This window comes from Homarus americanus, unplaced genomic scaffold (assembly GCF_018991925.1).
Source record: "Homarus americanus isolate GMGI-L3 unplaced genomic scaffold, GMGI_Hamer_2.0 scaffold4060, whole genome shotgun sequence".
In the NCBI taxonomy this organism is placed as follows: Eukaryota; Metazoa; Arthropoda; class Malacostraca; order Decapoda; family Nephropidae; genus Homarus; species Homarus americanus.
In genome coordinates, this window is record NW_024746161.1 from 7411896 (window position 1) to 7424643 (window position 12748).

Genomic DNA, 12748 nt, shown 5'->3' on the forward strand with positions numbered 1-12748 from the left:
TGCTGAACCTTCTGCCAACCGTTCTTCTATGGATGCGCTAGTACAGAATATACTGTCGAGTTAAAACGCGAATAAGATTACAAGATTAAACACCTGCTGAAATACACCCGAATCATCTAATATAAGTTGATTTAGGCTCCGAGGGAAAGGCGAAGTTTCTAGAATTATCTCTAAACTGGAAATATCAGAAGGTCTACTTTTTCATCAGTGTGTGCCTTATCTCAAAAACTGCAAAAATCCCGACGGAGAGTGATACGTGTTGCCAGCGGTAACCCACACCGTTGGAGAAACTCAACTCGCATTAATAGACTGTTGCCATGTTCCGCCAGTGCGTGTATTTAATATCAGGTTTTACACATATTTCAAAAGTCATTATATAGTAATTAGATAAATTCGAGCCCACGTTTATGAATCGATTTCACTGAGGAAATAACTACACATCAAGCTGAATATTACGAGGTAATTGATATTTTTAACAGGTATTCCTCTTACCTCGATACATTTTCTATGATTAAAGAGAAATCGTATCGTATGTTACACCTTAAAGCTTAACTATTGCTTAATAATATAAAACTTCATATGAAAAATAACCCTACTTGCAAGCTATTTTGAAGCCCAATTATGATTACAGTCAAATTTACCCTTTCCTACCAGCCCTCCCTCCCTCCCTCCCCCTCAGGGCGGTAACCTGGGCGGTCAGGAGACGCGTCCTACTTATTCCACAGTCCACACCAAAGTCAGACGCGAGCCGTTAGTGTAACGACAGAGGTGTGGGAAGTTTTGTATACTGCATATAATATTGAAATAGTCGTTTGCCGAACATTAGAACCTTTTGAACGAAAAAATAAGTGATTGTATAGTGATTAGAGCCTCTCATATTCAATTCTACTTCATTAACATCGTTGTGTACCATGTTACGGTTGAGGTGAAGCATCGTATTTTTATACATGTTTAAAACGCACTTTGTTACTCATATCGGGGAGACGCGAGGATAAATCTACAGCTTCAGGTAGTGAACACAGACGAGCACCATGAAGACACTACCACTCTCAGGGATGATCATTGTTTATCTTGTGATTCTCTGTGCTTCACCAAGTAAGTTCTTTTTTTTAGATGATCTTCACTTGGTGAAATTAGCTATAGCTTCCACCAGTTTAATATAGTCTAAATTTTGCTTCAATCCTTCTTCCTGGACTACAGCATTACAGTTGTAACATTGACTGGAAATGTATACCCATAATATATATAATATATATATTTATATATATATATATATATATATATAATATATATATATATATATATATATATATATATATATATATATATATATATATATATATATATATATATATATATATATATATATATATATATATATATATATATATATATATATATATATATATATATATATATATATATATATATATATATATATATATATATCAGTAAGAGTGTAGCTCAATTTATAGTCTATAGACTCTATACTGTACCACCAGGCTCTGCATCTAATATTTGTCCCTTGAACTCTGTCGACAGCGCATTTAGACAATCAATGCAAACGAGTATTTTTTTTTAACTGTAACGATCTTGTTAAGGAAATTAATATATAAATCCCGCCTAATTAGTCTCCAAAACATTCTTATGGATACAGTATTTAGTTAACTTACATTGGAAGATTTTTGTTTATTCAGTTGTCTACCGACGATACACCATACATCAGTGGTTCTCAACCTTGTTTGCCCCATGCACCCCTTTCACCATATGTCAGAATGTCATTCCCCCCTCCTTTCCAAGATCGTCTGCCTCAAAAAGTGCATTCCAAATAATATGCATATAATACTGAAAATCCTTTATTTTTTCCATATTGGTATCAGTTTTCCCCCCACTGAAAACGTGAGGGGGAAAATTCCCCCTGGTTGAGAACCCCTGCCATACATCGTCACAATGATATACAAAATCAATCCTTGTTGTATTCCATATACTGTAATAAAATGGGTTTTCATAATCACTGTTTATGATACTTGTCAACGAGGTCGAATTATATCACGTAGGTATTTATGAAATTGATCAACGTTGAAAATTACCATTTTCACTTTGATGATCTACTGCTTCATAAAACTCGCAGGTTTAAGCAAACACTTTCCGCAGTCGGAACAAAAGCGTCCAATGCAAATAATAATTAAATTATTAACTTCTAAAGTGTATTCCGTGTGTCGATAAATAATGAAAAATGCCACATTATTCGGGAAAAGATTTAAGCACCCGTGCCTCCACTACTGAACCCACAGCCTAAAGGCGGCGGCACACTGGGCACTCCCGGTACAGTACCTCCAAACATGTTTGACAAACACGGTCCGGCCAGCAAAACGAAGAAACGTTTTGCGTCACACTGGGATGTTTTGTTGGCGCGTCTGCCCAACGCAAATAAGCAACAAAGCGTCTAGACGAGGTACGCCATGAATCTCGTTACTACAGTTGAGGCCTTGAAGGGATGTGGTATAGTTCTTCAATTGCTGAAGCAAGTGAGGCGTCTTCAAACGCTAAAGAAAAGACAAGAGATGCGTCGTGAAGTTTCTTTAAAAGCGGCGGCGGCTGGCTGGTCAAAGAAGATCCTGGTAATGATTTAATAATACTGAAGAAGTTTTAAAGTGACGAATAAATAGAAATGTCGCCGTTTTTGTGTTATATTTTAAATTATTGTTTCATGATTTATTTCAATTTTTACTTGAAATTATAATCATGAAGCTTCTTTGAACACTAATCCAGCCAGCAAAGATCCCCGCCAAACCTCTGTCCATTTCTAACAACAGCCGAAATCCTGCTGCTTGCTGGATGTTTAGGGCAACGGCCAGCAAAACGGGCAACATGTTTGGAGGAAAGTGTCCAGTGTGCGGCCACCTTAAGTCGTCTATCCGAATCCGATAGACTCTATCTCGAAAGAAATGTACGCACACACACACGCCTAAGCGTGACCCGGAAGTTTCACTTTCCTACTGATATCCTAACATTATCCATTTTTCTTATTGCTAATAATGGGGGATTCGAAGCACAAAGCACTTCGGTTTTCTGGATGGAAGCTAGCTACTTCTGTCTGTAATATATCAGACATAAAACCAAAACAAAGTGAAATCAGGGGTCATTGGTGAAATCCGTGTGGGTTACCAAACGTGCCAGACTCGCATAAGCAGAGCACTTCTGTCTAGCTTTGTTCCTATTTTTCTAATCTTGAGACATCCCTGCAGTGCCACTTTTGGTGGCGATAAATACAATAAGTACAGTTATTGTTTTCAGAGTAGTTATTTTGTAAGGTCGGTGGTGGCGATCATGCGACTCCCATTAGCGTTCGTTCACTCGCTGATGGATACCGTTATGGGACGTACTGTAGTACTTGTATTTCTTTGCTTCTTTTTATATTTGCTGAACAACGTGACTAATTTTCGTTATGCTGGGGTTATTCTTATGTAGGTTTCTTTTATTCTAACATGCGAACATTACAAAGTATTAATTGCTTTTTTTTTGCAGTGATTTTATATGTATATTTTGTCAAGAAATTTTATGGTACTCCTGAAAGAGATGAAAATCTGACACTAAATTACCATTATTCTGACTTTTCCCATGGAAAAAAGTCACACTTGTGTATTAAACTAGTTTTTGTGAAAGTCTGTTGACATACCTGTCCGCTGGAAGACTGGAGAAAGTTTGGTGAACCGTCGTGTTAACTAAATCTCCCGGATATGGTTCATTCAATGATTTCTTTTTTTTTTTAAATCTTATATTGTAGTTTTCATATAGCGTTTCATTGTCCAATACAGCCTTTGGATAATGTCTGATCGCAGTCAATGTGGAATATGCAACGAAAAAAAAATAGTTGTACAGAAAAAATGTACATGAACGAGTTTACTTCGTAAACACAAAAATTGTGGCTGCATGTTTTTTGCTGATGGAACTTGACAACAAAAGACGTAGTGATAGTGAAAACAATGAAATTAACAGCAAAGGCATGTTTCCGACACAAAGAACCACAAAACCTGAGAAATATGCAGTCTTCATATGGTTATAGTATGTCATCGTTTTTAATAATATGAATTGTATTGCAGAGAGAGAGCAGAAAGAAATGAAAACTAAATATACGGACGTATTCGTGGGGAATATACCCTCGAATAAAGTGTTAAACCTACTAAATCTAATAATAAATTTTGAAGTAAATATCCTCCTGTGTTTGACAGTAACTATATAAACACTCATACAGATAACAAAAAGCAAAACAAAACAGGTAAAACAGTAACTAATACAATTGAGATAAAATTTCTCAGCGATTCCTCACCAAGTAATAAATGAAGTAAAATAATCAGAGGGATCGATGGGCTGGCATTACCCCTCTGGCAACCCTCATCTCCTTCCTCCACTCCACCTCGCCCGACAGCTGACAAGTCTTACGATATTCCTGGATTTTCTTGCTAGTTACTCTCTCTTTCTCCCTACGCCATTCCTCTCATCAATTTCTTCGTTCACTTTTCTGCAATTCTGTTGCAGAGGGCGAACCAGTTTTTCACAATGGTAACGTTCGGGCTTAAACCAAAAATCAGTGTTATGCTACATTAATATATTTTACTCATATATGCTCTTAAATAAATTGCTGTTTGATTCAGATTCTAATTAAAAAAGAAGTAGAAATAATAAAGCACAAGAACAGTAGTAAGTTTATAGTATAATTATACCAGGTGGTACTTAACCTAGAAGTGGAAAACATTACTCTTGTTTCCCTTATTTCTCCAACGTGTAGACTCACTCCTCGTCCTTGTTCTCAGTATCACTAAGGTGTTCCCGTGTGTCGCAGGTATCCACGCTTTCTTCTCCATGAGCTCACTGTCTCCCGCGCTTGAGAGAGTGGCGTCCTACGGGTCCTACATGCTTGGTTACGGGTCGCCTGGGCCTCACTACGGCGAGATCGATATACCATATGTCAAAGGTAAGTGATGGTAGTTTGTGATTTGCCAACTAAGAATAAGCTCAGGTGTATATGTGTAAATTTAAGTTGTCTATTGAGACATTTTATGTGGATTTGTATTATGGTAAATGCAGTGTTAAGGAAGTATGGTATGAGGGCTGTTAAGATAAGTAGTATTGAGGTTAATAAGTGGACTTGGGGTATAAGGACCGTTAGTTAAAGTAATAAGAATTAAGGTTGACTCGGCATAGAGACTATTGGAAATCTGACATTTTAAACCGAGACTTGTTAGCAAGAGTTACCAAGTCATCCTCAACTCAAGAGAAATTTCTGCAATATTATCACGATAAAGAATCTCCCAAAATAAAACCAAATTATCTATTTGTCTAATTCCTTCTTTCCACAAGGCAAAATGCTCTACAGTACTATTCCTTCATTGTCTAAAGATTTTCTGCCAAATTTAAAAGTATTTATTGTTTAGTGTCTGCACAATTCTCCAGTAGATTATGTTACTCCACATAGTAGGAAACAATTGGTAACTTACTCGTGAAGTCTTCTGCTCTAAGCGATCAGTAGATGGAGGAACCATTTTCGTATTGATAAAAGCGAAGTTCAACCAGACGAACAAATGAAGCATGCAAAAATATTTGGTAGTATTTATCACTGTGACTTACTCAACATTAGACTGATATTGCAATTCCTTTGCTACGAATCTACGAATCGTCTAACAACTGTTTAAGCCCACTTAAACCTGTTTTCATGATCACTGTGGTGCAGCGGACCCAAAACTATCTGCAGTGATTAAAGTTGTGTGATTTATCGGAAATTCAGTCTTTCTATATATAGAAAGTACTTATTATATCTAGGGGATAGTATAAAACATTTAACAAATTCAATTTTAATTTGATGCAATCTTTGTAACTAAATTATTTAGTGAGTTGCAGGAATTACTCAAGCTAGCAAGTAGAGCCAAGAGGTGTATTTTAATATTTTTAATGGTGATATCTGAAAAGACCTTAGCTGCTGTTGAAGCGCATTAATACACGAGTTTAACAGAATCACTGGGTAGAAGGCCCCTTTTCTGTGATTAGATGCAAGTGGAAGAATGAAAAGGAAGCAAGGAAAATGCTCAATGAATGGATCAAAGTAGAACGCCAATGTTTTCAACAAAGGTAGGGTAAAAGCGACGATTGCTAACCACCCAATCCCAAAAATTCTCATTATTTGTGGGGCGTTTTGTTCTTAATGAAACTTGTTTTCTTTGTTCGAAGTTGTAGTTGGGTACAGGTAAGATAATATAGTGAACTTTTTGATACACAGTGATCTGTCATGTTAAAGCTTATCATCCAAGAAAGTATTTGAGACTATTGCCTTGAACGACCCTTAAGTTTCACCATTAAAAACAGTTTTCGAGGGGGCTTCAGATCATTTACTGTAGACTAATATTTACGATGTGGGTTGAAAATTTTCCGCGCTTCACATTTTTATCGCGGAACTTGGCAGTCCTCTGATAAGTAATGTGTAATGTTCACAGGTAGGTCGAGCTTAGACTTTTAATGTACAGTACGTCTTATTAAAACATATATGAAGTAAATTAAAAGGACATTTTTTGTTTTAACTCCCAGTGATGTTTTTTTTTGTGTGTGTGTGCAGACTAAATTAGTGTTTGCTTGTAGACCTTTCACACTGATCCACAGTAGCAAACCCTCATCATCCCTTCCACTTACTACTTCTCCCACCATCCCTTCCACCCACCCACCGTTTCTCCCATGTTTTCTTATTCTGACTCTCCCTTCACCCACAAGAGCCGCTGTGGGACGGACACATCTCCGTTGGGGACGTCGTGTCACCGCTCCTGAAGGCACTGGGAGCAGACGGCACGGGCAGCGACGAACACTACGGCGATAACCGAGTCGTTAAAGGTTAGTGGTCGTCCGGGTGTCACTGGTGGTTAAGAGAGTCGTCTGGGGTTAGAAAACGACTCAATGATTAGTGTATGCCCTAATCTCAAAGTTAAATAAACTGAAGGGCTAATCTTCAGATGATCTAAAAAATGGCATTAAAAATTTATTGAGACAACCGTTTTGAATGCTTACTCTTGTCTTGCAGTAAAGGAAAGTAATGAACGAACGAATCTTGAGACTCCAAATTTTGGCTCTCTCTTCTGTTCTGTTGATGTTCTCAAACTTTACAGCTTTCAAGTACTTATCTGCCTGTGACCCAGTGACCTTGACCTTCCATCTATCTCCCCACAGGATTGGAGAATCGCCTGGGATTCAGAGTCGCCGTGCCTTATCTTGGGGACTTTCAGGTGACCCGCGAGATTGGGCCTGGCAGGTTCCTGGATAAGCTGGGACCCGGCAAGTACACGTACCCAGGGGTGAGTACCCTTCTTTACCATGTTCTTGCCTCCTTCCACGTCCATCCTGTTGTCCCTGTGTTGTTGTTCTACTCTTGTTCTTGTACTGCTGTCTAAAGTTTTCTTAGTTGTACTGTTTTCTAAAATTATCGCTCGAATTTTGTCTTTAGTCATGTTACATTGATGTGTAAAGTCATGTTCTACTATCGGAAGAACTGTTTTACTATTGTATAAAATGTTCTTAATATTACGGTTGTTTAAATTCAAGTTGTTATACTGTTGTCGAACCTCGTTTGGCTATTAATAATAATAATAATAATAATTAACGGTTTATTGAAAGAGCTTGGCAGTCAGAAGGCTGAAAATATACAGTTTGGGGAATGGGTTTCGAATTACAAATAATATACAAGTAATATAAGTGATACAAATAAGATATATAATAACTAGATGGGGAAAAGCTCAAACTACAGTGTATTTCAACATAGTGACAGTGCAAGAAGTAAATACAGTATACACATGACCAACAATAAATAGTCACTGTTCTTTAATTTACTCTACCTTGTTACTGTCCGTCTGGCATTAAAGGTAACATCAACTTGTGACTTGTAAATATTCCACTCTTTGCATACAGCTGCCCTCCCCGTCTAGTATCCTTCACCCAATACTAGACAACCATTTACGTAATCTCTTCTTTTCATTTTTAGCCGAAGGATGTGATATATACGGGAGGCGACAATGGGATGCATTACAAGCCTCCCAAGGGCCACGGACCTCCGGCATCTGGTTCCATCATCCCTGATAATACAGCCATGTACCAGAGCCTGCAGAATTACCCCTGGTACAGGAGGTAACCCCCTGACTGCCCCGTGGTAACCATGGTACAAGACCTACATCTTACCCGGTGGTGCAGGAGTGACTAACTTGGTGCACACAAATTAAAAGGTAACCGTGATCCTTTGCTGTCAATAGAGTCCACTTATAGAAGAAGACAGTTCTAGGAAAGACTTGTCTGCCAAAGTAGGTTATTGTTGTTATCAGTAAAATATGATTTTTATGTAATTATTGTTGTAACCTACATTTTATTTTTGTTAAGTAAATACTGTATATTTTAGGCCAGTAGGATACCAGTAGACTATACCTCTCGTCACTCACACACACACGCACCATAGTTCCAGTCTTGAATGTCCTAGATTTTCGATATAGCCTGATGGTAAGCCATGAAGAGTAATTAATTTTCATAGTACTGTATTTATTTTTGCTATCTATTTATTGTGTGTGTGTGTGTGTGTGTTTATTTATTTGGTTTGTTGAATAAAGTATGTATTTGCTCAAAGTATTTTTCCTTGAACAACTACAGTGCTAGATTGATACCGAGACGAATAATATTAATAACAGTCGTAACAACAGTAGTGACGATAATAGCAGCACTAGTAATAGTAGTGGCGGTGGTAATGGTGTTTATGTTAACTGTTAGTACTGTACAGATCGCCGCTTGTACCGCTGGTGCTCGTATGTACAGAAACGGTAGAATAGTAGACGTATCACAAGTGTTCTGTTACCACTAACTGTCCCGTCAGTCTTCTGTAATTTCCCCAACGATCAGTATCAGTGTACAGACAAACAACAGGCAGGTAGATTTCCACCAGATCAAAGATACACACTTGTGAATTGTAGCCTTCTTTAATAATCACATAATCTTCACAAAAACTGTTCACAGGGTATCCTCACAACTGGAATTCTCATTTCGAATATATACAGTCAGTGTACAATTCCTTAGACTTTTCACTCTACTGTATATTGCTCACAACAATCTTTAGTTGTCACTCGGCTTGTACAGTACTTCACACTCTGAGCAGAAGCGATCGACAAAATATTGACAAAATAATTGACAGTGTGGGGTTGATATTGATGGTATTGACAATACAAAATATTGAGGGATTCTGGATTGATGAGTTTCAAAATATTTCTACTGTAATGTCAATAATTATTGACCGTATGAGGCTAATATTGTTAATATTGGACCAGTATAGCAACGGGCGTTATGGCGTATACAAGTAGGCCTACTGCCGGTCTTGCTAATCGTGACTGTCACCCACAAACAAAAAGTGAAGCTAGTGATGTGTTATGATTTATTCGAACATATAAAGAATTACCAACGTTATGGACAAAATAAAGAAAAATGCAACTTATGACAAGTTGTTAGTTATTCTCAAAGATAGAAAGAAAGGTGAGATTTGAAAATAATTGTGCAATTCACTAAGTTCCACCACTTGTACCTCATTCAGCAGATTTGTATGTGTATGTCAGTCGCTTAGTAAGCCACTACTCCTTCACCCACCTCTTCCATTTATCACTTTTTTTTTCTAATGCAAAAGCCAAGATTAAAGCGACACAAGATTTATGAGCCGACATTTTTGTCTGCACCCACTTGGTGACTGGCTGACAAGATAGTCTGAATTATTGAACGTGTGTGGTGACTGTTGTCAGTAATAATATAGACCTTATAATATTGTCAATAAATATTGACCATGTAAGGCACCCTTAGCAAAACATCAATATATACAAGAAAATCTCCCTAAACTTGACAAAATAACTGCTGCTTGGAATAGAAAATAATAAAAACACCAAGTTTACAAACATTATAATACCAAATTATGCCTCGGCATAACAATACTTTGTTCTAAACTACTTCCTCGGTACGCTTGGCCACTTTAGGGAAATAATACAGTCACGAATGTTGTTAAGTAATTAGTATTATAATTATAGCAGTTAAATAACTAACAGTCTTTGGTTCGTTAAAAATCACTCTTGCTGTAAAAAAAATTACAAAATTCACTGAACCAGAGATAACATCAAACACTCGGCGACAAAAATCATAGATACCCATATATAATTAAGAAGGTTTGCTCTATAATTAATACACTTCCTGAAGTATTTCATAATTAATAATGATTGTGCGGTGCATTTACGAAAGCTAGTACAAGTGCGAAATCGTCCAAGGATATCCTCACATAAGTTTTGACTGGGAAAAAAAAAAGATTGAAGTGTCCCTATAATAATATTTACAGAAGCCCACGCCGATTTTACTGCAAGATAATCACTTTTTAACTATAAGAACTATGCACACGCCTTTGTTCAATATTTATATTAAAAAAAAATCCCTGACTCATAATCAAAAACAAGAAAACATTGCAAGTTTTCTCGTTCTGTCTGTCAATATACCTTGCAGCCCACGAGCAGGTTATCTCACCTGAGGTTTGGGAGTTTGAATTTATTGTAAGTTTTAGCTGTACCTTTCACTTCTTGCGTAACTGCGCCCTTCACTATTTATATTTCATTATCATATATTTTCATGAATTTTTGATGGGAGAAAGACACACTTTTCCCTGTATCTTTCTAATTAATGTCTCGTCACAGACAATTAACAGTTTATTGTCTCCATCATTTCCAGGTGAATAGATATGAAATTCGGCTGGAGCGTACCTTGGTTCAGATACCTTTTTATTCACGTATTTGGCCAGTCTAAAGATTTAATTTTTTTATCAAAGATCAAGCACACCACAAAAACGTACATGCTGAGGTGTTTTTCAATGATCCTTAACCAATTAGAAAGTAAGGTGTTTCAGATACACGTTACTATTTCTGATAACGTGCTATTTGAGCAATTGGGCGTAAAATGTCGCACATAAATCTATTCTAGTGATTTTGTTCCATAGAATGGCTGTAATTCAACCAATATACACGTGATTTGATATAATATATACCCTGAGTTTGATATAAAATATAATTGAGATTGATATGATTTTTAACGTTCTGTACAGGAGCCGAATGTCATCAACAATGCACAGAGTTTTAGGTTTTTGGTCCATTAACCCGCTGGTTCTTCAACAAATTTACCTAAAACTCAAATACAGTGTAAAGAATCTTTGCTACAGCCCCTAAAATAGTAGTATTGATACTTTATTTTTATTTATTTTTCATTTTGATCATTTTACAGCGGGCAGAGTTCACCAACAAGTCGTGTGGGGTTGAAAGGGGAGACAGACAGACATGTTGTTAGCCTGAGAATGTTGACCTATTTCAGTTATTTCTTCCTTACTTAACTCCACATTCATTGCTTTCCCCTTATTGTTATTCCAACTGTTTATTAATATTTTTTTTTAATTTTCTTCTGTAATTAATGTTATTCTATCAGCTCTTAATTTCCATATTTTTTCTTTTTGTTTGTTGTTGTCTGCTGCAGTGATATATTTTTTCATAAGAATTCTGTATCTGGTGTTTCTTGGTTGCAAGGGAAAAAGGGCAGTGATATTATTTCTTTGAGAGTTACTTCGTAACGATACCAGCAAGCTTTTTCTATCAGAAAATTCTATCTATCTATCAAGTTGACTCTGCATACATTTACGGTCGGATTAAACCTACTATTACCACAGAGAAAGCAAAGTAAGTACTGGAACGACACCAGTCTGGCTACGGCAGTGTTGATAGCTAAAAACCTCCCTTATCACGTACACCGCTGGAGGTACAGTACTCTTTTCTATAGTGCAAGTCCCTCGTGGTGACGGTATCGTGAGAATCTTGACTTTAGTCTTATGACCTTATGTCCATCAACCCGAGGTCTTGCTGTATGTTAGCGCCATAAATGGGCCTCAATGCAAACAAAACAGCAAATAATTTTCATGTTTACAAAAATCAATAGGTTCGTTATTTGCTGGGTAGAGAGGATGCCAGATGTTATTGATTACTCTTTCTGGCGTTGTTTTTATGTTACGAGCCTGGCACTCGGTTCTTTACGAAATATAATTTATGAAAGTTCGCGAAAAAATGTTGACGTTATGATGATGGTATGAGGAGTGAAGCACTCACCGATGTTTCACACTACCCGGGAGATTGTGTGAGTGAACATAAGAACATAAGAAAATAAGGAGTCTGCAATAGGCCGGTTGGCCTGTGCATGGCAGCTCCTGTCGAGAGTTACTACCACTCTCTATCATCCATGAATGTATCTAGCCTCCTTTTGAAACTTTCCAGAGTTCCCGCACTTACTACAAAGTTGCTAAGCTTGTTCCACTCGTCCACCATCCTATTTGTGAACCAGTTTCTTCCTATCTCCCTCCTAAACCTAAACTTATCCAACTTGAATCCGTTGCTCCGAGTCCTATCCTGCTCGGATATTATAAGAACTTTATCTATATCCCCTTTATTGATTCCTTTCACCCACTTAAATACTTCTATCATATCTCCCCGCACTCTTCGTCTTTCTAGGGAATGCAAGTTAAGTTTCTTTAGCCTATCCTGATATGGAAGGTTTCTAAGTCCCGGAATCATTTTTGTCATTCTTCGCTGCACCGACTCTAGTGAATTTATATCCATTCTATAATAGGGGCACCAGAACTGAACCGCATAATCGAGGTGTGGCCTGACTAGCGCAAGAT

At 37.2% G+C, this 12748-nt stretch overlaps 1 protein-coding gene across 1 annotated transcript; it reads left to right on the forward strand.

The window, feature by feature from the left end:
- Positions 1–707: 707 nt before the first annotated feature.
- LOC121879009 lies at positions 708–8646 on the forward strand. Its single transcript, XM_042385461.1, has 5 exons — positions 708–1095; positions 4844–4975; positions 6760–6876; positions 7210–7334; positions 8018–8646. The coding sequence occupies exons 1-5, from the start codon at positions 1032–1034 to the stop codon at positions 8162–8164; spliced, it is 585 nt and encodes a 194-aa protein (XP_042241395.1). The 5' UTR covers positions 708–1031; the 3' UTR covers positions 8165–8646.
- The last annotated feature ends 4102 nt before the right edge of the window (positions 8647–12748 follow it).

What these genes read in the sequence shown, in the direction of transcription:
- LOC121879009 (XM_042385461.1), top strand. Translation starts at nt 1,032, where the DNA reads ATGAAGACACTACCACTCTCAGGGATGATCATTGTTTATCTTGTGATT. An exon ending in GATTCTCTGTGCTTCACCAA is followed by an intron (nt 1,096 to 4,843) that starts GTAAGTTCTTTT and finishes CGTGTGTCGCAG; the next exon opens with GTATCCACGCTTTCTTCTCC. An exon ending in CGATATACCATATGTCAAAG is followed by an intron (nt 4,976 to 6,759) that starts GTAAGTGATGGT and finishes TTCACCCACAAG; the next exon opens with AGCCGCTGTGGGACGGACAC.